Genomic DNA, 24,188 nt, shown 5'->3' on the forward strand with positions numbered 1-24,188 from the left:
GCCTTGTATCAGCACTCCGAAGGAGGAACCGTTCTGGTGTTTGAGATAAGCCAAAAGAACAACACAGCACAGGAGCAAACCCATTCTGAATGCTCTCTTGGTTTGCATCTGTAGGAAGAGAGGATTCATCGCGCGTCTCTGTGAGGGCAGCAGAAGGTAGAAATGGAAAACAATCTTTTCTTGCCAATTCAAGGTTGTCTATGGGGAGAGCACTGAACTGGGGGCAGCTCCCCTTGTCCCATGCTTAGCCTGTGCTCTGTGCATGTGGACCTGCTGTTGCCTTTGCAACTGGTGAAATGAGTTCCTGGAATAAGTACTTAGTTGCTTTGCAATGATTCACAATGCTGGTAGGCAACTTTGGGTAAGTTGTTCAAGGTGCTGGAATGGCCATGTTAGTGGGTAACCGAGCTTAGGTGGGATTCTGTGTCTTGTTCTTCACTTTCTGACATGGAGTCTGAAGTCAGTTTCCCAGCCTCTGCTTTCATCTTGTTCTCTTTTTTCTTTTGCAGCAGATTCTGCATGTTAGTTAGCAAACTGGCATTGATCTCCTCAACGGAGCATTAATTTTGCATTTGCATATCAGTCAGATGTGTGTGGGTGGTGACAATCCCTGCTGGTCTTTGGACTTCTCACCAAATGTCAGCCTCTGCAATCAGTGTAATCACAACGCTGAGAAATGAGCATTTGAGACAGCCTAACCACTTCCCTCCTTTGCATTAGGCTGGGAAATGGCATTTCATGGCTCTGGTGGGGTCAGGCAGTTTGAGATTCACAGCCTCAGAGACCCAATACCTACCTGCGGGCAGGTGGCAGCTCTGCAGCTGCTGGGCTTCAGCTACTCAGCTTTGCTCATTGCCTCCAAAAGCAAGTAGCTTTTGTTAGGGGAGTGCTTGAGCTGTTTTCAAAGCATCCCAGAGGCTGCAGGACTGCTGGTGTAGCGTGGGGCTGGGAGCACGCAGCATTCTGTGACTTGCAGGAAGCCGTGGCATCTGTGGATGTGATGTTCAGTCAGTGTTTATGCTGCTCCCTTGATGCTCATGCTGAGAACAGCCCGATGCTGGCAGTGGGGTGAGGTCACTGACTTGGTGCCACTGTGCTGTAAAGATCCTCTCTGTCCCTGCAGCTCCTGGGTGTGGGAGGGGGGTTATGTAAAGCTGGCTCAGCAAAGGCAGCGCCTAACAGGGTTTCTGGCTTGGGATTACCTGTGTGCTGGGGGATATATAGTGCATGGGGCAGCCTGGCCCTTCCTTGGGCAGTCCTGTGCAAATGGCTGTGTCTCGTATCCCGTCTTGTGAAATGCTTTCTGTCTAAAAGTCTTTGGTCCTTATGTGCTGTTTAGTAAAAGCATCTAACTCTTGCATCGTGGAAGACTTAACAGCGTGTGGAATGTGTACTGCACTTGGACCTTATGTGAAGCTGGTACAGAACATGGCTGGGGCTGCATGGGGACTGGTTCTGCTTGTGGGGCATTTACATGGGCTTTGTGCAGGGGATTTCTGTTGTGCTGCAGGCAGGAAGTAGCCTTACTGCTTGTGCTTGTTTCCATTGTAACTCCATTTTCAGTGCTGTGTGGGCTGGTACCTTATTTTGTCCTGAGTGATGCATTTGCTTTTCTGTCTTCCCAACTCAGTTGAATATGGGCTTGAAAAACAAAAGCCTTGGTAACTTCAGCTTTGGCCATGAGCTCTGCACAGACCTGGGGATGCTGGCAAGCATTTCCTTCGCATTAGGATGTGGTTCAGCACAGACAGCTTCTGGGGAAGTGCTGGCTTTGGGTTGTCTGCTGTGTCTGCAGCCATCAATGGCTTTTGACTGTGGCAGGGGGAATTCTCTTCTTGAGAACGCCATGCAGGTGTATGGAATGTGAGTTTTAAAGCAGTGTGTCACTTTAGGAATGTTCTGCCTTCAACAGGCTTGAATTTCCCAGGCAAACGTCATACTCCATCAGTAGGGTCAGTCCTGTGGCTCTGTGCGTGCTGCTCTTATCTTCAGGGGTTGGCTCTCCTTGTGAATGAGTCACTGCCTTAATAATCTGTGTGCAGTGAACGCAGCAGTCCTGGTGCTGGCTGGGGCAGGGAGGGTGAGCAGTCTCAGGCTCAGAGTGTTTGAACAGGGCAGCTCTGTCTGTGCTCAGCCCAAGCTGCTCAGGCAACACCAGGCCCCCCAGGGTCAGCGTTGCCTCCAGGGCTTTGCATTAAGCAGGCTCAGAATGCCTGAGAGCCCTAAAGCCACAGCAGAGAGGAAGGTCCTGTTCAACCCCAGCCTGGAGAATGCCCCCATCTCCCTACTTTTGTTTGCTGCCCAGGTTCTTCCTTCTGAAGGCCTCTGGATCCTGTCTTTGTGCTGACTCCAATCCTGCTTCCTGCCAGGTGTTTTATGTTCAATGAATCAAGGGCCTGGGTTTGGTTTTGTTCTATTTTTTTTTTAATTTTCTTTGAAAGTGTGAAGGTTTTTTTTTTTTTTAATGAATGTGTCTCCCCGTTGTTTCCCTCCTGCATGTGGATCTCGTACCTGCTGTAGGCATGACGGCTATTCTGATGTCAGCTGCTGGACTCCCCGTGCACCTCACCTGTGTGCCGCAAGCTGCCAGCACCCATAAAGCCACTAAAAAACACAGCTCAGTTAAGGAGGGGAGGAAAGTGTCCAAGAAAGGTAGTTCCTGCTCAAACTGATATCTGCTTCCATCTCCTCCTCTTTATCTCTCTGCACTTGTTCTACCTCCCTCTTTTCCTCTTGTCTCTCCCCTGAACCCTGTTGGCTCTCTTGGTTTGGCTCGTGATGCTCATCCTGCCAAGGATGAAGCGGTGTGTGTGGGCTCTGACAGGCTGCACAACAAGGTGAGAAGGCAAACCCCGCTCAATGGAAGCACTGCTTGTTTCCATCAGTCATGAGATCTGGAGCAGCGCAGTTGTTCTCTGTGCATGACTGATTTCTGCAGGTTCCCTGAACCCTTGGGGTCTGGCACTTTTCCAGGTGCTGTCTCAGGGAAGGTCTCCTTGTGAGCTGTGCCCATGGCTGAGTCATAAGGTGAGGAGGATCCTGCAGCCAAGCGGGTTTCTGAGTCATGTAGGGCATTCAGGGCCAAACTGGGATGGGTTTTTCTCCGCTCCTGTCTGAGATGGAAGGTAGTAGAACCCTCTCTGGTGGCTGTGTGGTGGCAAGTAGGGCTGGGTCACTCCCTGCTGAGATGAGCCCCCAGGGCTTGGCTCCTGCCCTGCAGTGCTGCTGGCATCCTGCACCCTACAGCTGTAGGTATCTGCTGTGGAGTGTGGTTCCCATGGTGTGTGATTTCCATGGAACTGCTGGAGTGAGTGTCATAAAATTTCCTAATTTGAAAGAGACCCATGAGGATCATCATGTCCTGGGGTGGGCAGCCAGCTTCTCACTGCAGATAAGCAGAGGGAGCTGCAGGCTCCACAGCTCTGCCTGACATGGGTGCCCAGCATGGACGTGTCTGCATTCAGGAGCAGGAAGAACCTCGTGGCAGTGGAAGGGAGGCACCTGGCTGTGTTGGAGCTTGCTGGTGTTTGGTTCTGAGAGCCAGCACGTGCAGTGAGAGAGCTCAGCAGGAGATGCAGGCAAGCCCCCTCCGAAGGGGGACACTAAACAGACATTTAATGTGGAAGGAGATGCCTTGCAGAACTGCGTTATGTACAGAACTGGGGGAAGGAGATGGAAATGGTAGTGATGAGAGACGCTACATGTGGAGTAGGATGTGTGGGAGGGGGAGGAGAAAGCAGGGGGAAAAGTGGCGAAGAGCAGGGGATGTGAACATGAGAGCTGGAGGAGAACTGAGCAGAGGCAGAGCTGGAGGGACTGGTGCAGCATTCCTGAGCCCTTGCCCTGTGCTGCACCCCAGGTGCTGTGCAGCAGTGGGCTGATGATGGTTAGTGCTGCAGAGCTGTTGTACGCTGCAGTGATGTGTGGCAGCATTGCTGGTCTTCCCACGTTCCCTCTCGGAGGGGTGGCTGCAGTGCTGTGAGACGTCCCACCGCTGCCCTGCCGCTGCAGCAGCGCGCCTTTCTCCATCAGTGTAGGTGCAGCACCCAGCAGCACTCGCATGTTGCCTGCTGGGGCTGTTTCTTCCCACCCTGACTGACAGTTGGGCAGGGGCTGCTGAGTGCTGCCTTCAGGCAGCCAGGCTCCTGCTTGCCTTGGGTCTTGCACTGTGGGTATGGCACAGGGTAGCTGTGGGAGCTGTGCCCGGTGCTGCTCTGGAGAACTGTGACTGCCAGCTGCCTGCTGTGGCTCAGCAATGCCACCTGGTGGGACCAGGGAACCTCCAGCCTGAGGGGCAGAGAGGGGATGTGAGCAGAAGGAGCTGTGTCTGTGACATGAGCACAGTACGGCTCCTTCCGTCTGGCATAGCAGGATTCAGTCCAACCATTTTGCTCAGGATGTGCTGCAGAGGAGATGCTTTGCCAGCTCTGCTGCTTCCAGTGCTCATCCAGGGGAAGGGGGTGCCCCTCTCTGTTCCAAAACAAGATGTAGTAAGCTAGCAAGAGGATGTCCTTTGCTGGGGGCAGGGAGGCTGTACCTGCGGAGTGCCGAGCACGTGACTGCTGCACGAGGAGGGTCTTGGTGCCCCCAGGAGCAAGCTGTACCTGTGCAGCACTCCTGATGGCCAAGGAGTGCTGTCCTGTAGTGACAGTAATGAGCTTGAGTTTGTCAGACTGTTCTGGTTCTCTTTCTTATAAACCCTGAAGCTATAATAGGCAGACACAGGTCCATTTTGTGCCCTGAATTTCTGCGTCTCCACACCTCTTCAGATTTTTCTGTCCCTAAGAGCTCCAGCAGGAGCTGTGCATCCAGGTGCAGGCACATCAGTGTGAGTGCCAGCAACTGGTACGAAAACAGATGGTGGTGGGTGCAGTGTGCTCCTGCTGAGTCCTTCTTGCTGCCTCCTGCAAGCTCCAGTCCTTCCTCTTGGGTGCAGCAGAAACATGGCAGCATTTACCCTGCTGGCACTACAGCATTTACCCTTTGCTGTGGCACTGTCCCGAATCTCCAAGTTAGCTCTGCTACAAGAGAGTGCCCTAAAGGGCTCTGTGCTTTGGCCTCACAACCCTGCTGGGGTGCTTTGAAAAATGCCTTAACATTGAACCTGTACCTGCACACTGATCTGGGTAAGGTGGTGTAGACAGAACTGCATCCAACTTTCTGGGAAGCTGGGTTATGCTCAACAAAGGCACTAATTAGTCAGGACTTGTTAATGGTGTTGCTATTTGGCAGTGATGTCTCTGGCACAGGCCAACACTGTGCTGCATGTCTGGGGGAAGCCCACTGCTGGGCAGGCACTGTGCTGCCAGCTGCCTGCAGCTCCCAGCCACGGGTGTTGGGTGACTGTGCAGGGCATTTGCTGGAAACAGCCTGTCTGAACCTGTGTGCTGCTCACTGCATGGCTCTCCTGGGGACAGGAGGGAGGTGTCACTGCTGCAAGCGGTTGCTGAGTGAGGATTCAAAACACATCTGTGAAATGTTGCCTTTGGAAAGCCCTGCTTCAGCAGGTGGCTTATTATCTACGGGGAGGAAGGGGAAGCATTTAGGAAAGTCATTATTCCTTTTGGTAAATGAAAGGATGGTAAACATTCCTTCACATCCTGGATAGATCAGTAGCACAGCATTAGACCAGCTGGTGGTAAAATTTCAATAAGCATTGAAAATGCAATAGCAGAATTGACCAGTCCTCTATTAATCTTGAAAACCATGGAGCCTAAGCAGGCTTTGATCCCAGGGGATGGCTAGAACAAAAGCTTGGAAGCACATGCTTCCACAGAGCAAATGGTGCAGTACGTGAGTGATTCCGGTGCGGAAATGTGGCTCGTGCCACAGCTACTGGTTGGGCAGGCTGCTGCTCTGCTCTGGGACGTGGCAAGGTGAATAGCTGCTAAATCTGTCATGCAGGTGAGCTGAGGTGTGGGACCAGGTGCTGGGCAGGCACTGCTGCTGGTTAGACACGTGCTCTGCTTGTTTCCCTTGTTGTCTGTACCACCTTGTCCATGCATCTTCTTGGCGTTGCTCTCTCCAGCCTGTAGCTAGAGGAAATCAGAAGGTAGGTCACCTTGAAGAGACCCCTGAAAACCAGCTAAGATAGAGGAGGACTTGTGATCAGTCTTGTGGGCAGCGTGGGACCCTCAGGAATGCAAACACAGTCACTGTGATCAGTACTTCAGGAAGAGGATGGACTCACGGTGGGTAGCAGCCTGCTCTGTGTGCATGTGCTCTCCAAAACTTGCAGAGCAGAAGCTGAAGCCTCCTGCTGTTCTGTGACCATCTCTTGCAGTTACCAACCAGAGCCTGCATCCAGCTGCCACACGTGAGCAGTGCCACGCTGTGTTTGCCAGCTGGAGCAGGGACATCACAGAGCACCCTGCTGGGGCAGCTTTGGCCACAGGAGGTGGTGGGCTGAGCTGAGGATGAGCAGAGGCAGTTCAGGCAGACGGCATCCCTGTGCCACTATTTCTGGCTGGCATTTTATCTTGATCCACTGCATGTGAGCAGGGTCCCAGCACAGTGGACAACACAACAGTGTTCCCCATGAGGTCAGGATGAAGCCTTGAGGCAGCTTCTGGCTTTGCTGAGCTCTTATCCTGAGTGCTGGAAGGTGGAGGCTTTCTCAGGCTCCTGTTTGTTTCCTGCTCTTCTTGTGGCTGCCATTGGAAATGCTTTTCCAAGGAATTTTGGCATGCTCCTGAAGTGGAAAACTGCTGTTTCCAAGTTCCTGTGTTTGACTTAATGCTCAGTGTGTCATGTTAGCACCTTCCTGGCTGAGGGGCTCCAGGGCAGTAAACTCTCAGCCCTACTCTGCCTGAGCCATCACGCATCTCCTGCCTGGCTCAGAGGAGCATCCTCTCACACCACAGACTTGTTGTGCTTTTTGTGCTCAGTCGTACCTTCCTGCTGCTCACGCTGCCAGATGCCAAGTGTTTCAGAATGGCCAGGAATCCCCATCTTAAAATAACTTGTCTTAATGGCTGTGCCTTCGTCTCAGAGAGCCTAGCACCCAGTTCATCCATCTTCCCTAGTGAAATGACTTTCCACCCACGTTTGCTCATTGCCTCATCTCTTGCATTGCCCTGGATCTAGCTCTGCAGTGAAGAGGTGCATTCTTCCTGTCTGCATCTTGCCCTTCTCTGCCATGGCATTCAGAGGAATCAGTCTCCTGCCTGATCCAGGTCTGTGCCAACTCACAGATCTCTGCCAGTTTCATGCTGGCTTTGGCAGGTGAGCAGTCCTTCCTGTTTGCTTCACGTGTTTGGCTCTACCATGAGAAGTGGTTATCTGGAAAACAGAACCCACTGTTCATTGAGGGAGTGTTGGAGTACAGCTTTCTTGCAAGGCCCAGGGTAACAGCACTGGTGCTTGTGGCTGTCCAACCCCTGTCAGAATTTGTCTGCCCCAGGGCAGAGGAGAGCAGCCCTCACTGGTGCATCTCATCCTTCATCTTCCCAGAAGCAGGCTTGGAGCAGAGCAGGAAGGGTGAGGAGCCCCCTGTGCCAAGTAACAGGTCTCACTTGGCCTCCTGCTGGCTGCAGCCGTTGTACAAATGCTTAGTACAAGCATCATTTGTACAAATGTTTCCTCTTGCAGGCTGGTGGAGGAGCCTGGCTGCCTCTGCGATGGGCCTGATGATGGGTAAGGAGCTCCAGCTGGGTGCAGTGCTCACTGGCTGGATCCAGGCCTGGCCAGGCAGTGCAGTTCCCAGCAAGGGATTGGCTGGGAGCTGAGTGATGGCTGATGCTGTTGGCCCAGACCAGACCAGGGTCTTGTGTGATGTCTGGTGCTTAATCCTGTAACACTTCAGAGGGGAGGGGGGGCATGTGCTTGCCGTGCTTTGGTAAGCAAACTCCTCCCTTGGCAGAAGGGGGTTATGCTCAGGGAAATGTCAATGTCTTGTACTGCAAATAGGGCACCTGTTATAAAACTCTTCTGTGTATCTTTTGACTTGTGTTGTGTTCTACTAGATTTGAGTGTGTAAAAGCTCAAGAGAAAAGACACTGTTGTGTGTTAAGGATGCAAGGCTAATTCTGCTGTACTCAAGATAAGGTCTGCTGCTCAGTATATGGCTGGGTTTCTCCTGAAGTGGCCAGCTGCAGGGTTTGGCAGTGTCTTACTCCTGGTATGGGAAGGTTCCTTGTCAGCTGAGTGGTGTGGGAATGCCTTTTCTCCTCTAATAGCTTGTGACAGAATTCTTTCCCACTGAGTCTGCTATGTCCTTGAGTTGAGTTGGAGTTCAGCTGGGGCTGTCTGACATTACTTGGGATACAGAAGGGCACCCAGAGCACAGCAGCTGCAGGTGGTTCCCCAAAGTGTGCTGCACAGGGTGCAAGCATCCACTGCTACATGGCATTTCCCATCCTCTTAATGGGAAACCTGTGAGCACACAGAGGTTTGTGCTTGTGGATTCTCCCATCTGCAGCACTCAGTCCCAGCTCCAGCTGTTCCTGGCAGGGGGAACTTTTGGAGGGCTTCTGTGGATTGGCTGGAGCAGCCTTTTCTGTCCTTTCTAACCCATACCTTTCTCGTTGGCATGCTGGCCAGTTACTGTCACCTTGCAGTGCCTGTATACCTCATGGTATATCTGATGTCTTTCTCCTCTCTTGTGCAGCAGCACCAACTGACCCAGAAGCAGTGGTGAAGAAGTACCTGGTGGAGGTGAAGGGCACTCCTGCAGATGAGGTGAGGAGTTGTGGGGATGTACACGAGCTGTCCAGCTGCTCCATAAGGTGCTGCATGGTGGCCTTCTCCTTGCTGTCTTGTTCTCCAGGACTGTATCATCTGCATGGAGAAGCTGGCCTCTCCTTCAGGTTACAGCGACGCTTGTGAATGCAGAACAATCAAGGCAGAGATGGTCGGTCGCCTGACGAACTGCCAGCACTCCTTCCACATGCTCTGTGTGCTGGCCATGTACTCCAATGGAAACAAGGTACTGAGCCAGTCCATCCCCACCAGGTCCCGTGTGCCTTGTGTCTGGGCGATGCACTGCACAGCTCTGACACCTGCTTCTCTCCCCACAGGATGGCAGCTTGCAGTGCCCCTCCTGTAAGACCATCTATGGAGAGAAAACTGGCACTCAACCCAAAGGCAAAATGGAGGTCTCCACTTTCCCTCAATCCCTCCCTGGCCACAGGGACTGTGGGACAATCCAGATTGTGTACCACATCAGCAGAGGCATTCAGGTGAGCATAGCTTGCTCCTGGCAACAGCTGCAGCCTGCTGGCTGAAGCTGTGAGGGCCCCTCCCTCCCACAAAAGCACAGGGCACCAACGTGCTGCCTGCAGGCAGCCCATTGCTGAGCAGCTGCCAAAGATGCCATTCTTCTGAGGGTTTCCTCAGGCCATGTGGAAAAGCTGTGGTATGGGATTTTCTGCCACCAGAACTCACTTAATCTGAAGAGCTGGCTTTACCTGTATCCCAGCTGAGGTGCCTCCTGGAGGACCCATGATGTAGCACGTCCCATAGGAACCTGTCAGATACCTCCTACAATTAGCAGTGCTCTGCTGCTTTCACGTGGAGAGCTGCCTTGATATAGGACTGCCAGATCCTCGTGCTTACCCCAATTTTGCTGCTCTCTGAGGATGAAAGTGCCAAATATGTCTTCTCTGTTGCAGGGCCCTGAGCACCCCAACCCAGGGATGCCTTACACAGCAAGGGGATTTCCTCGCTATTGCTACCTACCAGACAATGAGAAAGGCAGAAAGGTAAGGTGTTGTGTGATGGGTTTTCCTACTGGGGCACCAGATAAGTGGCAGGGGGATACACCAGTGGTTGGAAGGGATCTTGTTTCCTTGGTTTCCTGCTACAGCAGGGATTTAGGCTGTTAAGCTTCTGGCAGGCAGCTTTCATGGCTTTAGCTGCTGAAGGACAGTTCTGACTTTCTTCCTTCCTATCTTTCCCCACCCAGGTCCTGGAGCTCCTGAAAGTGGCCTGGAACAGGCGCTTGATTTTCACAGTGGGCACCTCCAGCACCACTGGTGAGAGCAACACGGTGGTATGGAATGAGATCCACCACAAAACAGAGATGGACACAAACCTGAGTGGCCACGGCTACCCTGACCCCAACTACCTGGACAATGTGCTGGCAGAGCTGGCTGCCCAGGGCGTCACCGAGGACTGCCTCAGAAAATGAGTGGTGTTGAGGGGCTCAGCTGGGCTGTGCACATCTCTGTGGCCCCCTGCCCAGGGGCCCACCCAGTGCACTTAATCGTGTTGCCTTAAGTTCCTGTGTCTAACCATCTGTCACCCTAAGCAATAATTCTGTCATGTGGGAGTGCTGTGTACTCTGTACAGTCTTTTTTTTTTTTTTTCCTGGAGGGAAGCTATTTTTGTAGAAAACGTGACTGTATGTCCAGGTAGGGTTGGTGTCTGCAGCTGGGAGAGTGGTGGCGAGGTGACAGGGCCCCTTGTGAAGGCAGGACCCCAGTCCCGGTGCTGTCTGGGGTGACAGGAGCATCTCTCTTCCGTAAGAGCACTTTGGAAAGAGGAGGGTCTCCCTCCTTCTCATTGCAGTTCTTCTGAGCAAAGCCTCCTGCCCCTGTAGCAGATACCTGTATCTCTTGGTTGTAATAAACACTTCATTTCCATGGAGAGCTGCTGCTTTGCCTTCATCCTGTGTGGTGGCTCAGGATTCCCCCTCTGAGGGACCGGTCTGCTCTGTGGAGCTGGGGTCACTTGATCCAGCCAGGAGAAGGGAGGGGAAGCTCAGCTCTGCTGGAGGACCCCGGCTCTCTGCAGGGGCAGGATGCCATGTGCTGAGCCCGGGAGCTTGGCTTGCTGTTTCACCCCTACCTCCCCCCCTCCTGGCAGCAGCAGCAGCAGTTGTGGAGCTGTGCTTGTCCCTGTGGACAGCTGCTGGGGTTTTGTGCCTGATGCAGCTCTGTGCTGTTGGCATGGGGTGGTGCTGCAGGGAGTGCTGGTGCCACCGGGTGGTGACAGGCCCTCTGCTTCCCTCATCCCTCTTGCTGCTGTGATGCTCCTCTCTATGCAGCCTCCCTCTGTCATGCCCATACGAAGATGGAAGGATTTTTGGAGACATTAAGGGCTGGGGGCTTGTACCCAGTGTCCTTTTTGTCCTTGCACCCTTTGCTTAGCCCTCTGAGCATCAGTTACCACCCTCTGCTACACACAGGCTTTTTGGAGAGAATGATTGCTGGCTTTGTTTGGGGATGCTGCCAAAGCAGGATGCTCTTTTGAGCTGGCTGTGGTTTGCAGGGCTTTGTGGAAAGATGATGTTGTTCTGCTCTGTTTGCCAAAGGGAGGTTTCTAGTTTACAGCTCTGCTTTCTATCCCCTGCTGATGTCCCAGGGAGCAAAGCAGAGGGCTGAAGTGAAAATTCTCAACACGAAGCAAGGATTTCCTGCTGCAGGTAGTTGGAGCCAGCCCTCGAGTGAGCGCTCCTGTTCGTCAGGCAGCTGCAGCCTCCCCACCTGGCGGCTGTGTGGGGCTGGGTGCTGCGTTGTCAGCCTGACTCACATGGTGTCACCCACTGAGCACTGAAGGCACGGCTCTGGAGCATCTCCAACAGCAGCTGCTGCTGTGCCTGGGTTTCTCCAGCTCCTCCCTCCCAGCACAGGGAAACTGACTGCAGCTGTGCCTGGTTTTTCCCCTCCCCAGCTGGTCTGTGTAATCCATGGATGTCCAACCTGTTGGCTTGCCTGGGCTGTGTTGAGTGAAGAAAAATTCCTCTGGGCCTCATACAAAATATATGATTGAGTTAACGTATGTAAGTAACAAAACTTATTTTTGTATATATATATATATATTAATTAAAATGTAAAAAACCAGCGACAAAACCATAAAGTTAGCAGGCTGACTGCCCTTGTTTCCACGAAACTCGTGCATTGATGTGTGGTTCAGGGGAAGTGGTTGCAATTCTCATCGGGCTCTCAAGGCATTTGTCAGAGAGTTTTGATGAAGTACTGCTCCTCATGTCCTTCACCTTTGAAAACAGCTGTTCACAGATGTACCCAGCTCTCCGGTCTGTCCAGGTCTCTGCAATGAGCAGCTCCTCCCATTTCACTATCAGCAGGAAGCTCGCACAGAACGCCTTGTAGTCCCAGTGCAGGGAGGCTGGCTGCAGCCAGGTTTTCCCCTCCCCAGCAGGGCTGTAATCTCTGGATGCCCCATTTCCACTTAATCTGAAGGAGAAGTCAGAAATCCTCTCGTGTAGAGGAGTGGCAGCCCCAGCCCTTGGCAAACAGTGCAGAGAGCACTCAGCCCTGCTGCTGGGGTGGCCCTGAGCCTTGGCACAGCTCCTGCCCGGGGGCAGCATTATCTGCATCCCCATGTCAAGGGTTGGGGGGGAGGGAAAGTGGGGGGGGGGTGGTGAGGAAATTCTTACTGGGTGAAGAAAGGAGAAGGAAGCCTAGCCCCGAAACCCACAAGGGGCAAGAATTGGGAGATGGCAGCTTGGCTGCCACCCCACCCTATGTACTGGGTGGGACCAGTCACTCTTCAGCACTTTGGTTTTGGGTGAGTTTGGGGTGTGATGGCTCCAGGCACTTCCCTGCCTTCAGGGCAATGCTGGCTGCACCCACAATCTGGCTCTGTGTGCCAGGGGGTCATGGGGCACTTCTGGCTTTCAGGCAGTACTGCAGTGAATGGGGTGGAAGGGCACTCACCCTATTTCCCCCACAGCCCTAACAAGGCTTCCCAGTCCTGCCAATGGGTCCTTCAAATGCAGCTCCAGTATCACCTCTGTGCCTCAGTTTCCCCTTTTGCATCATACAGCAGTGGCTGCATCCTTGGTGTCCTGTGACTGGGGTCAAAAAGCTCAGGGCTGTTTTTGGGACTTGCGGTGACCTGGGAGGAGCCCTGTCCCTCTCTGCCCGCAGGGTCCTGCTGTGCTGGTGGAGCCAGTGCAGGAATGTGGGGCTGGGAGGGCCGTGCTTGGTGGGGGCACGGGGGCAGCTCGGCCCCTCAGCAGTGGGACGGAGCGGGTCGGTGCAGAACGGACACTGCCATGGAGCTGCTGAGGGTGCTGCTGGCGCTGGCTGGGATGGACGCAGCTGCTGGCCTGGGTGAATCTGGGGGGCTGTGAGGGGCTTCCTGTGGGTAGCGGTGCTGGGGAGGGGTTTAAGGGGCTGTGTGTGGCTGGGGGGCCTCCCACTCACTGCTGTGATCCCAGCCCTGTTGCTTTACGTGCCCCGCTTGGCCCCTGATGCCATGCCAGGGAAGGTGACGGCCACCACCTTTGTGCTGGAGAGACCCCGCTGCATCTTTGACCCCCTTGCCAATGCCTCCGATGCCGTCTGGCTGGCAGTGGCTTTCGCTGATGGTGAGCACGTGTTGCAGTGGGGGGCATTGGGAGTGTTCACCCCCGACTGCTCACCCATCTGTGCCGCGCAGCCTCCACCGCCTTCAAAAACCCCACATCCAGAGCTGAGGTGCCCCCATATGAGGGGCTGCCCAGCGCCCGTGCCTACATGACACTGGAGATGGCAGCGGCCGCCTATGGATGCTCAGCTCCCGGTGCAGCTGTGCTGCGGGTCGGCGGGGACACGGCGTGCCATGGTGGGGCACCATGCAATGGGCCACTGCCCTCCCCGGGGCCCTACAGGTGAGGTTGTGGGATGGGACATGGCACTGTCCCCCATACCGGTGCCAGAGGTGCCCATCCTGCAGGGTGAAGTTCCTGCTGATGGGCTGCAGCGGCCCCAAAGCGGAGACGAAGTGGTCCGACCCCATCCTCCTGCGGAGAGGTACCCCACCACCCCAAAACCAAAGGGGAGAAGAGCTCCCCAATGTCCCTGTGCCACCCTAACCCCGGGTGCCACCCCTCACCCCATGCCTTTCCAGCTCGCAGCCTGAGCACCATTGACCCCACACCAGCACGTCGCAGCAGCACTGCGGTCATCATCGCCGCCATCCTGGCCAGCCTGGGTGCCGCGCTGGCTGTGGCCATGCTGGGAGCTGTGGGGTACGAGTGGGGCACGGGGATTTTAAGACTTTTTTTTTTCATAAATCGGGAGGGTTGCTGTATTTTGGCAATGGGATGGGGTGGTTTCTGCGGTGTTTGAGCTGCATGGACCCTGCTTGATGCCTCACCCATCTCTTCCTACAGCACCCAGGTTTGTGTCCCCCTGTGCCACCGGGACCTGGGCGCCCACCTGCCCTACAGGACCCACCATGTCCCTCCAGCCCTGCCCCACACGCTGCCCCCTGCCTGCATTTGTGGCTGCACGCCGCGGCCCCATGGCCCATGGCCCACCAAGTAAAATCATTTCTATCCTGTATTGCTTCTTTTGTTGTCTTCTTCTGTTGTTTGGTGTCCCAACCACCAGCACAGGGCCTGGATGTGCTGGGTGTGCCGTCCCCACAGACCCCCAGAGTCAGTCCGGAGGGACTCTGGGTGCTGATGGAGCTCACGTGCATTGTGGGCAGTGTGGCCAGTTTAACTCAAACCACGGCCCTGCGGTTGTTCTACGATCTCAGGGCACACGGCTCATACAATGCTGGATGCTTTGTTCACCATGGGACGGGGACACCAGGACGTGGGTTCACCCATCCCAAGGGTCCCCTTCTGGGAATGGCACTTTGGGACCCACCCGTGCCACGAGCGTGACAGTGCTCAGCACACCACCCAGCAGGCACCCAGCCGTAGCGTAATGCTCTGCAGGGAAACGAGCCCGACCTGTTTGCCGCGGGGCTGCGGCCGCACAGGAATGTGGGTGGTTGGAGGCCGCAGGCGGGTCCTGCGGGGGGGACAAGGCGTTTGGCCCCCGCCCTGCGCCCGCACTCCGAGCTCGGCACCAGCACCATGCGCCCGCTGCTGCTCCTGCTGCTCCTGCTGCTGGCCACAGCCCACGGCCTGGGTGAGTGTGCACCACGGGGGGCTCATGGCCCCAAATAATGGGGTTGGGGGGGGGGGTTCTGCTGGCTGGAGGTGTTTCCTGTGCATGCAGAGGGGATCCGTTCTGGAGGATGGGTGTTGTGGGTGACACCGCAGACTGGGACCCTCCTTGGTGTCACCCAGCTCAGCCTGCAGCGCAGCACAGGGTCCCCTGGGGTCTCCCTGGTGGTGGCACTGCTGCCCCTTTTCACAATATTTGCAGCTTCTGAGTCCAAAACGGGTGGTGGCTGTGCGGAGCTGCCCTCCTCCCCGTGCCCAGATCCCACAGCCACCCGGCCCTGCTCTCATTGCTCTGCTGCAGTCAATTTGTCCTACCAACCCCTCCTGGCTCGTGCCGACCTGGGGGGCCGTGTGACGGGCAGCACCTTTGTGCTGGAGCAGCCCCGCTGCGTCTTTGATGAGTACAACACGTCCGAAATCTGGCTGGTGGTGGCTACCAGTGCAGGTGAGTGGGGTGACGGAGGGATGGGGCTCTACTGGAGTGCTCCCCTTCACTGCCATCCCCATCCCCGCAGGCAAGAGTAACTTCAGTGACAGTGCAGAGCCGGAGATGCCCGAGTGGAGCTTCCAGCGCTTCCCTGCCAACACCTCAGCCTACCTGACGCTGGGTACCATGCAGTATCACTACCGCTGCCTTGAGCCCAATGGGGAGCTCACCGTGCTGCGTGTGGGCAGCGAGACCAGCTGTGCTCACGACGCCTCCGTACCCAACTGCAATGGGCCCCTGCCCAGCCCTGGGCCCTATTGGTGGGTTGTTAGGAACAATTTCTTCTCAGAAATGGCAGTGATGCAGTGTCATGGCTGCCAGGGAGGGGGGCTCAATGTCTCTGGAGGTGTTAAGAGCTGCAGGGATGTGGCACTGAGGTTGGGGTTGGACTCGGGGATCTGATAGAACTCTTCCAGCCCTAGAGATTCTTGATCTCCTCTGCAGGGTGAAGTTCCTTGTGCGGAATGGCTCTGAGCCCATAGCCACCACGCAGTGGTCGGAGCCCATCACACTGAAGACAGGTACCAGGGTGAGGGTGGCACGCAATGGGGTGGGACAGTGGGGCAGGTGAGGCACAGCCCTGTTTTGCTCTCCAACAGCCCAGCAGATCCCGAGCAGCCCTGGGATGGGCGGTGGCCGCAGCGGTGCCATGATCGCCATCGCTGCCATCCTGTCGGTGCTGCTGGCCGTCCTGCTGGCCGCCTTCCTGACCATGCTGTGCAGGTGAGTCCCATAGGGCACAAGGGATGGCGACGGGTGCAGCAGCGCGCCGTGTCCCCATGCCGTGTCCTCCCCCAGCTCCGAGGCGTGCGGCGTGGGCAGCTTCAGGCCGGACTCGGCGTCCATCCAACGCTACAACACCCACCATGTGTACGACCAGCCGGCCGCACGGCTCTGAGGGAGGACAACATGTCACCGTGTCACCATATCATCATTGCCTGCCCCCGGAGATGGACTGGGACATAAACAGATTCATGTGTGCCGTGCGTCTGCCTCTGTCTGTGGGCTGTACTGGGGGAGGGCTCAGCTCACAGTGCTGTTCTGTGCATCACGTAGGGGCTGGAGATGACCGGGGTGCTTCTGCCGGGCTCCCCCCACCTGCACCTGGGAAGGGAACACCTGCAGTGCTCCTGAGCAAATATTTGGCTGTAGGAAGCAGAAAATCCTGTGATTTCCAGAACAATGATAATGACTGCCTCACTATCAGCCTGCCAACCGCCCCCAGCTGTAGGGCACCGTGTCCCCATGTTGTCCCTGTAGTGTCCCCATGGAGCTTCCACAGTGTCCCTGTGGTGTCTCCACGGTGTCTCTGTGATGCCCCTGCCAAGACCCCATGGTGTCCCTCAGGGTGCCCCGGGGTGTCCCCAAGGTGTGCTCATGGTGTCTGCCTGGTGCCACATGGTGTCCCTATTGTGTCCCCATGGTGTCCTCACAGTGTTTGCACATTGTCCCCATGATGTCCCTCCCTATAGTGTCCCCACGGTGCCCTTGTGGTGTCCCCAGGGTGTCCTTCTGATGTCCCTATGGTGCCTCCATGGTGTCCCCATGGTGACCCCGTGGTGTCCCTGGGCTGAGTGCAGGGGCTAGGATGGCACAGGGTGGTCTGGGAGTGCGCCAGGGGTACATGGGATTTTGGGGCATTGGAGCACTTAGCGTGTGAGCAGGCACTGCGCAGGCACGGTGCCGAGCTGTGGGTGCAGCACGTCCCGCTGCCACATTTGCGGGGCTTAGAAATATGGGGGTCCCTGCAGCCCCCAGCCCCGTGGCCACGCTGCGTACGATCCCCCCCGCCCACAGCCCTAGGCCCCGCCCACTCCCTATATCTGGCCCCGCCCATTTCCGTAATCCCCGCCCACCGGTCCAGAACCGCTCTCTGATTGGCCGCCCGCCTTGCCGGTCCGCACATGGGCTCGGGGCTCCGTGGCCGCGGGTTCGGGGCCGCGCTCCGCTGCCCGCTCCTTCCGTCCCTCCCTCCCTCGCCATGGCCCGGCGCAGCGTGCTGTCCATCCGCATCGTGGAGGGCAGGAACCTGCCCGCCAAGGACATGTGAGTGCTGCCGGGGCTGAGGGTTGGCATCTTGGTTCTGCATCCTGCTTTGCCTCCGGCCCCCGGGAGAGCTTTGGGGAATCCCTCCCCAGGGCTTTACGGTGACTCCCCCCCAATGCATTGGGCTCCCTTGAGGGTGGGTTTGGGGTGACCCCCTCCCAGCTCTTTGGGATGGCTTCAGGATGTGTTCCCCCAGTGCTTTGGGATTTCCTCTCTGGATGGCTTTGGGATGACCCCCTGGTTGGTACCGGGGCAGCCCTTCCTTTAGGATTTCCCCCAGGATGGCTTTGAGGTGACCCTCCCAGCGGTGCCCGTGCTTTGGGGATTCCCTTCAGCCTGAATGTGGGGTGTCCCAGCAGCTCTGAATGCCTTGGGGCCACCCCTGCCTCTGTCCCTTTTCCAGCACCTGCTGCAGGGGTTGCTGTCCTCATCGGGTGGGGATTTCCTTTCTTCGAAGCTCCCAGAGGTCTGTCTGTGGTCCCAGCATTATCCCAGCTCCCATCTCTACGGGGCAAGATTTGGGGACAGCACTGGGTGGCATGGGGACAGCCCAGGGGGGATCCATCCAAGAGGAGCCACTAAGGAGCGCTGCAGAATGCTGGAAAAGCAGCAAAAAAACCCCGCAGCCGTCATGGAAAAAGAGGATAAACAAGGAAAGAAGCACAGCTTCTGGCTTTTTTAAGCTCCGTGTGTCAGGGCTCGTGTTTTTCAGTCCCTTGGCACGATGCCCTGCGGGGACCTTGAGCCGGCGCGGGGGGGGGCCTTGCCTTTCGGAGGGCAGAACGCGGCTTGGGATGGTGCCACGGGCACAGCTCCATCCCCTCTTCGCTGTGCTCCGGGATTTACGGCACCCCGTCCCTCCGCCATTGGGATCGCTGTGATTTCCCCGTGGAAATCCGAGATGTCACAGCGCTGCCGTCGGGTCAGAATCTGCCCGCAGCCACCCACCCACGGCACGCTGTGTCCCCGGGCACGCTGACACCGCTGCCCCATTCTGCTCCCGCACGGCAGCGCTACGATTTCAGCTCATTTCACCACCCTCACCGACGCTGTTTCCAGGCTGAGTTCCCTGCCTGCCTGCTCTGTGCTCCCTCCCTCCTGTGAGCCCCCTGCCCCTACGAGCTTTGGCACCGGGACCCCACGCAGCTGTCCATAAAGAGGCGGAATAACGCTCTGCTCTATGGCACATCGCTGGGCTCCTCCCTGCATCCCCAGCGCAGGAAGACAAAGAGCATCTCCTGCTTTGTGTGCGCTGCCCGTGCAGACGGCACGGGGCTGTGTGTGCACAGCGCCCGCTGAATGGTTTGCACAAGGCAGGAAATGTCAGCAATACTGCGGGGTTAATGGGGCTTCATCCTCCGCGTTCGTGTCGAAGCTGCCCGCAGGGGAGCTGGCTCTTAGCAACCAGCGTGACACGGGGCTGCCTTGCGTGGGGACACCCCGGGACGGGGACACCCGTATGGTCTCCAGGATGCAGCGCGTGGGGACAAGGTCCCTGCAGCTCCAAGGCAGCTCTCAGCTGTTTGCTTTTCCTTGTTTATTTTACTTTCCCCAACCTGCTGCTTGTCACCTTCCAAGCAAACCCATCATCCCAGCCACGTGGCTCCTCCTGGACCCCTCCGGTCCCCTGTTCTCCCCCAGCAGCTCAGGGCACCAGCACCCCTGGGAGCTGCCGGCCCCAGATTGAGGACCCAAAGTCCTTTGCCCCCATAGCCAGCACGGTTCCGCCAGCTCCACCGCCTCCGGCCCCAGTGAGTCACCCTCCTCAGGAACTGAGCTGGCCATAAAGTGGTGTTTTTTTGGCAGTTGCACACAGGAGCATTGACCTGAGCTATTACCAGCTCATTGAGCATCGCTGTGACCACTGGTCTGTGTCACCGCAGTTGTCCCCAGGGTTGTCCCCATCCTTGCAGAAGGATCTGGGTTCTGGGTCCATTTTGAGGCTTGAGGGGGCTGTGTTGGCTCCTGGAGCTCCTGCTTTGGGGAAAGGGTGGGATTTGTTTGTTCCCCTTCCGATCTGGACGAGGAGCTGCCATCAGCTGCCAGCAGGATGCTGTGGTCAAGGCCGGGAAGTCGGGGTCACTGCAGTGCTAATGGGGTCGTGCCATTGCCTTCCAGCACGGGGAGCAGCGACCCGTACTGCATTGTGAAGATTGACAATGAGGCCATCGTCAGGTGAGCACATCCAGCCCTGCTGCCCTCTCCCATCTGGCTCCCAAAGCTCTGCTTTGGGCTTGAGACATGGATCCCAATGTCCAATAATCCATGGTCAACCCATAAGCCACCCCAGTGTGGGTGCTGTGCACCAGTCCTGTCATCTGATGTTGGGATGTCACTGCTGCCATCTGTCCCACAGGACTGCCACAGTGTGGAAGACGCTGTCCCCATTCTGGGGGGAAGAGTATGAGGTGCAGCTCCATCCCACCTTCCACAGCATCTCCATCTATGTCATGGATGAGGATGCACTCAGGTATGGGCAGAGCGCTTTGCGGACAACGCAGTGTTGGTTTGGGAAAGGCAATGCTCAACCCCATAGCAGACAGCAGAGAATCCACACGTGGCTGTGCAGTTGAGGGCTTTGGGACATGCAAATTGCCTGCAGCAAGGGGTGGCCTAGGAGCTCTGTGTCCCCTCAGTGCCACCCTCCATGTCACCTCCCTGTTGTGTCTTGCAGCCGTGATGATGTTATTGGGAAGGTGTGCATCACCCGCACCATGCTTGCAGAGCACCCCAAAGGTAGGGGACGGCGGGGTGTCCCCAGCCCTACACCCAGCCATGTCCCCAATGCCCCCTGCCCATGGTGCCCACTGTTCCCACAGGATACAGCGGCTGGGTGAGCCTCAGCGAGGTGGACCCCGATGAGGAGGTGCAGGGGGAAATCCACCTCCGTGTGGAGCTCCTGGAGGGCGGCCAGCGGCTGCGCTGCACCGTGCTGGAGGCCAGGTGATGTTGGGGATGGGGACGTCCCACTCCTGGGATGAAAGCTTTGGTGGTGTCTGGTGAGTCCTGGCTGCTCTGTGACTCAGTTTCCCCACTGCACTGAGACACTGGGGAGCTAAGGAGGGGAGACAGGGAGCAGTGGGTGCCCACTGTAGGGATTCTGGAGGCTCACTGGAAATTTCTCCCTCTCCTCCACAGGGATTTGGCCAAGAAGGACCGGAACGGTGCGTCCGACCCCTTTGTCTGTGTGAGCTACAATGGCAAAACACAGGAGAGCACCGTGAGCTCAGCTCAGCATATCCCCATCCCTGATGTCTCCATGGGGGTCGGGTGTGTGTGACATGGGGACAAAGCCATCTCCTTTGCAGGTGGTGAAGAAGTCCTGCTATCCTCGCTGGAACGAAGCCTTCGAGTTTGAGCTGCCCGACCCCCCTGCAGAGAAGCTGTGTGTAGAGGTGTGGGACTGGGACCTCGTCAGCAAGAATGACTTCTTGGGCAAGGTGAGCTCCCAGAAGCACCCTACATGGCTCCATTACTGGGGTGGGACGTGAGCCTGTCCCAACCTCCCCCAGGTGGTGGTCAGCGTGCAGGGGCTGCAGGCAGCCGGGCACCAGGAGGGCTGGTTCAGGCTGCATCCAGACACAGCCAAGGCCAGGGAGGAGAGGTGAGTGTTTTGGGGTGTCCCAGAGGGATGTGCTGTGGGGTGCATGGTCTGGATCTGCTCTCCATGTTCCTATAGGCGCCGGGGCAGCCTGGGCTCACTGCAGCTACAGGTGAGGCTGCGGGATGAGACAGTGCTGCCCTCTCACTGCTACCAGCCCCTGGTCCAGCTGCTGTGCCAGGAGGTGAAGGCAGGGCACCAGGTGAGGTCCCTGCAGAGCCCCAATGGGACGTGGTCACAGTGCCTGCTGCCACTGTGCCACATGTCCTCGTGTCCCTGCAGGCCGGCGGGGTGCACCTGGTCACCCTCCTCGATGAAACCACCACGGCTGAGTGCCGGCAGGACGTTGCCGTCAACCTGGTGAAACTCTTCTTGGGCCAAGGGCTGGTGAAGGAGTTTCTGGACCTGCTTTTTGAGCTGGAGCTGGCCAAGCCCTGTAAGCCTCGGGCAGAGGAGGGCAGGGTCTTCCTTACCTCTTTTGGTGCTGTAAAACCTCCGGAGTGCTCTGGTTGGGAACCTGCTGGGTTCATCCCAAGGAACTCATTGGCTAAAGTTGGCTGAAGTTGGTGGAGGCGGGTGATGTGTGGTTGGGAAATCCCCGTAATTCCAGTGAAAATGAACAGAGTGCAGGGGGTGGAAATGCCTGGTGGGTGACCTGGGGCTGCTCCACAGGCTTTTTCCTGTTTCACAGGTGAACCCAACACTTTGTTCCGGAGCAACTCCCTGGCCTCAAAGTCAATGGAATCTTTCCTCAAGGTGCTGCTGCCCCCAAATCCCCCTTCTCCACAGGGAGTTTCACCCCAAAGCCTGCTCTTTCCAGCTCACCACAGCTCCACGCTGTCCTAAAGGGAGAGCATGGGGAGCTGTGCCTGCCTCTGGGGCAAGAGTTGGACAAAACCCCCTAAGGTTGGGTGCTGTGTCCCCTGGGCAGGTGACAGGGATGCAGTACCTGCATGCGGTGCTGGGGCCCACCATCTCCCGGGTGTTTGAGGAGAAGAAGTACGTGGAGCTGGACCCCAGCAAGGTGGAGATCAAGGACGTTGGGTAAGGAGCACGGGGGCTGCAGTGGGTGGGGGTGCTCGGAGATCCCACCGATGGGATCTGTGGTGCCTGCAGGTGCTCGGGGCTGCACCGCGTGCAGACAGAGAGTGAGGTGATGGAGCAGGGCCGCCAGCTCCTCCAGTCCTACCTCAGGGAGCTGCTGGATACCATCGGCAAGTCAGCTCCTACCTGTCCTCCTGTCATCCGTGCTGCTTTCCGGCAGCTCTTCCAGCGCGTTGGGGAACGCTTCCCCCAGCATCAGGTCAGGTCCAAATCCAGAGGTGGGGGATGGAGGAATGGGGCGGACTTGGTGTTGCACCGTGCCATGAAGAATCTGTGGGTGCCCCGTCCCTGCAGTTGTCCAAGACCAGGCTGTACAGGGCCTTGGGCAGCTTGAGCTGGTGGGGGGCAACCAGCCCACGGCAGGGGTTTGGAACTGGGTGGGCTATGAGATTCACAACCCTGAAGCATCATGAAGTATGGTGCCATTGGGATGGACTCTCACACATCTCGTGCCTCTGGTGGTTGTAGCACACTCAGTTCGTGGCTGTCACCAGCTTCCTGTGCCTCCGCTTCTTCTCGCCAGCCATCATGACCCCCAAACTCTTCCACCTAAGGGAGACGCACGCCGACGCACGCACCAGCCGCACGCTGCTGCTGCTGGCCAAGGTGGGACATGGGGACAACGGGGAACGGGTGGCACTGGAGGCAATGACTCCACCATCCTGTGGTCTGCAGGCTGTGCAGATGGTGGGCAACATGGAGCCAGCGGCAGGGCGGGCCAAGGAGGAATGGCTGGCCCCTCTGCAACCCGCCCTACAGCATGGAGCCTCCCAGATGAGGGCCTTCATCACCCAGCTGGTGGGCATGGAGGAGGAGGAGAAGGGTGGAGAGGGGTGGCCGTGTGCCCCCCGCACCGCCGTGGTGAAGGAGGGGCTGCTCTTTGTGCACAAGACGCGGGGCAAAGGGCCGCTGCTCGCCTCCGCCTCCAAGAAGCTGCACTTCTGCCTCACCAGTGAGGCCCTCAGTTTCAGCAAGAGCCCTGGGGCAGAGGTAGGGGGACAGGGGAGGTGGGATCCCATTGTGGCACGGAGGGCACCGAGCACTGTGTCCCCAACGGCAGAGGTGCGGCTCCATCGCTTTGGCCAACATCCGTGCGGCCGAGAAGGTGGAGGAGAAGAGCTTTGGGAGCTGCCACGTCATGCAGGTGGTCTACGTGGATGAGGCCGGGCAGCAGGAGACGGCGTACCTGCAGTGCAAGGTGGGCTGGGACAGGGATGGGGCTGTCAGCCACCAGGACGCTGTGTCACCACACTGTGTCACCATGCTCTGCACCGCCGCAGTGCGTCAATGAGCTGAACCAGTGGCTGTCCGCCCTGCGAAAGGTGTGTGGCAACAACCCGCATCTGCTGCACGCCTACCACCCCGGTGTCTTCCGGGGGGACAAATGGAGCTGCTGCCACCAGAAGGACAGGACGGGTATGGGAGTGTCGGGATGCGGGGTGGTGGAGAGGTGTCCCCACCGTTTTCAGCCCCTCTGTCCCACAGGGCCAGGGTGCGGCAGGACACGGCACAGCATCACCCTGCAGGACTGGAGTGATCCGCTGCAGCCCGACGTGGAGGCGCAGCGCCTCTTCCAGCACCTCCACGGCCTGCAGCAGCCTCTCAGGTTGGATCCCAGAAGCGGGGTCGGCCTCCTGCGTGCCCTCTGCCCCACAGCTAACCGCCCCTCTTCTCCGCAGGGAAAAGTACTGGCAGCTGATGGAGGAGGGGGGACCTCAGAACGGCCCTCGAGGCTGCGGTGAAGGTAGAGGTGGAAGGGAGAACAGAGGGAGGGACCCCCAGCGCTCCCTCCCCACCAGAAGCGCTGTGCTTGGGGCCCGCTCCCCGCCCCCGAAGGTCTCACTGCCCCGTGCTCCCCCACCCCAGGACCCCCGCTGCCCCTCGAGCTCCGCCGGCTTTTCGAGGCGCTGCAGGACCTGGAACGCTGCCACCGCCAGCTGCCCCCCGCCCTGCTGGAGCTGCAGACGTGATGGAGCGGGCTGGGATGGGGCGGAAGGGAAGGGGGGGGGGGGGGGGCTGTGCCTCGAGTGTGGCAATAAAGGTGCAGTTTCGCCCCGCGCCGCGTCCGGAGTCTTTGTAGGATACGTGCGCGCAGTCCT

General features: G+C 57.4%; 4 protein-coding genes across 13 annotated transcripts in view; all 4 read left to right on the plus strand.

Moving 5' to 3' along the window:
* The window catches only part of DTX2 (deltex E3 ubiquitin ligase 2), a 27,316-nt gene extending 15,517 nt beyond the window's left edge, over positions 1–11,799 (plus strand). For 2 of the 5 annotated variants that reach the window (XM_052688782.1, XM_052688783.1), the window contains exons 5-11: positions 2,521–2,652; positions 7,591–7,635; positions 8,609–8,679; positions 8,768–8,926; positions 9,018–9,179; positions 9,612–9,701; positions 9,905–11,799. In XM_052688782.1, the coding sequence (XP_052544742.1) occupies positions 2,521–2,652; positions 7,591–7,635; positions 8,609–8,679; positions 8,768–8,926; positions 9,018–9,179; positions 9,612–9,701; positions 9,905–10,129 (884 nt within the window). In that variant the 3' untranslated portion in view covers positions 10,130–11,799. The remainder of the gene's footprint in view (positions 1–2,520; positions 2,653–7,590; positions 7,636–8,608; positions 8,680–8,767; positions 8,927–9,017; positions 9,180–9,611; positions 9,702–9,904) is intronic. The other 3 variants (XM_052688784.1, XM_052688785.1, XM_052688786.1) reach the window with 3 other exon arrangements.
* A 1,162-nt stretch (positions 11,800–12,961) lies between these two features.
* On the plus strand, positions 12,962–14,216 carry LOC128083724 (uroplakin-3b-like). The gene is made up of 6 exons (XM_052689261.1): positions 12,962–13,019; positions 13,127–13,276; positions 13,348–13,558; positions 13,624–13,700; positions 13,798–13,918; positions 14,063–14,216. The coding sequence occupies exons 1-6, from the start codon at positions 12,962–12,964 to the stop codon at positions 14,214–14,216; spliced, it is 771 nt and encodes a 256-aa protein (XP_052545221.1).
* Positions 14,217–14,706: 490 nt separating this feature from the next.
* On the plus strand, positions 14,707–16,320 carry LOC128083493 (uroplakin-3b-like protein 1). 2 transcript variants are annotated; one of them, XM_052688807.1, is made up of 6 exons: positions 14,707–14,813; positions 15,153–15,296; positions 15,367–15,598; positions 15,783–15,867; positions 15,943–16,061; positions 16,137–16,320. In XM_052688807.1, exons 1-6 carry the CDS (start codon positions 14,759–14,761, stop codon positions 16,234–16,236), a joined length of 735 nt encoding a protein of 244 aa, XP_052544767.1. In that variant the 5' UTR covers positions 14,707–14,758; the 3' UTR covers positions 16,237–16,320. The 2 variants fall into 2 exon arrangements, with proteins under 2 accessions (XP_052544767.1, XP_052544768.1); XM_052688808.1 differs by having other exon boundaries at positions 15,783–15,859; positions 15,938–16,061.
* A 916-nt stretch (positions 16,321–17,236) lies between these two features.
* LOC128083514 (ras GTPase-activating protein 4-like) lies at positions 17,237–24,152 on the plus strand. Of its 5 annotated transcripts, XM_052688847.1 has the most exons (20): positions 17,238–17,384; positions 19,503–19,559; positions 19,741–19,854; positions 20,059–20,120; positions 20,204–20,327; positions 20,523–20,604; positions 20,693–20,824; positions 20,897–20,988; positions 21,064–21,187; positions 21,268–21,421; positions 21,677–21,741; positions 21,917–22,029; positions 22,102–22,288; positions 22,558–22,695; positions 22,765–23,079; positions 23,150–23,287; positions 23,370–23,505; positions 23,575–23,695; positions 23,769–23,833; positions 23,956–24,152. In XM_052688847.1, exons 1-20 carry the CDS (start codon positions 17,320–17,322, stop codon positions 24,057–24,059), a joined length of 2,388 nt encoding a protein of 795 aa, XP_052544807.1. In that variant the 5' UTR covers positions 17,238–17,319; the 3' UTR covers positions 24,060–24,152. The 5 variants fall into 5 exon arrangements, with proteins under 5 accessions (XP_052544808.1, XP_052544807.1, XP_052544809.1 ...); XM_052688848.1 differs by lacking the exons at positions 20,059–20,120; positions 20,204–20,327 and having other exon boundaries at positions 17,237–17,384; XM_052688849.1 differs by lacking the exons at positions 20,059–20,120; positions 20,204–20,327 and having other exon boundaries at positions 17,261–17,384; positions 20,523–20,548.
* Positions 24,153–24,188: the final 36 nt, after the last annotated feature.

The sequence above is a fragment of the Tympanuchus pallidicinctus genome, unplaced genomic scaffold (assembly GCF_026119805.1).
Source record: "Tympanuchus pallidicinctus isolate F22 unplaced genomic scaffold, pur_lepc_1.0 scaffold24, whole genome shotgun sequence".
NCBI lineage: Eukaryota > Metazoa > Chordata > Aves > Galliformes > Phasianidae > Tympanuchus > Tympanuchus pallidicinctus.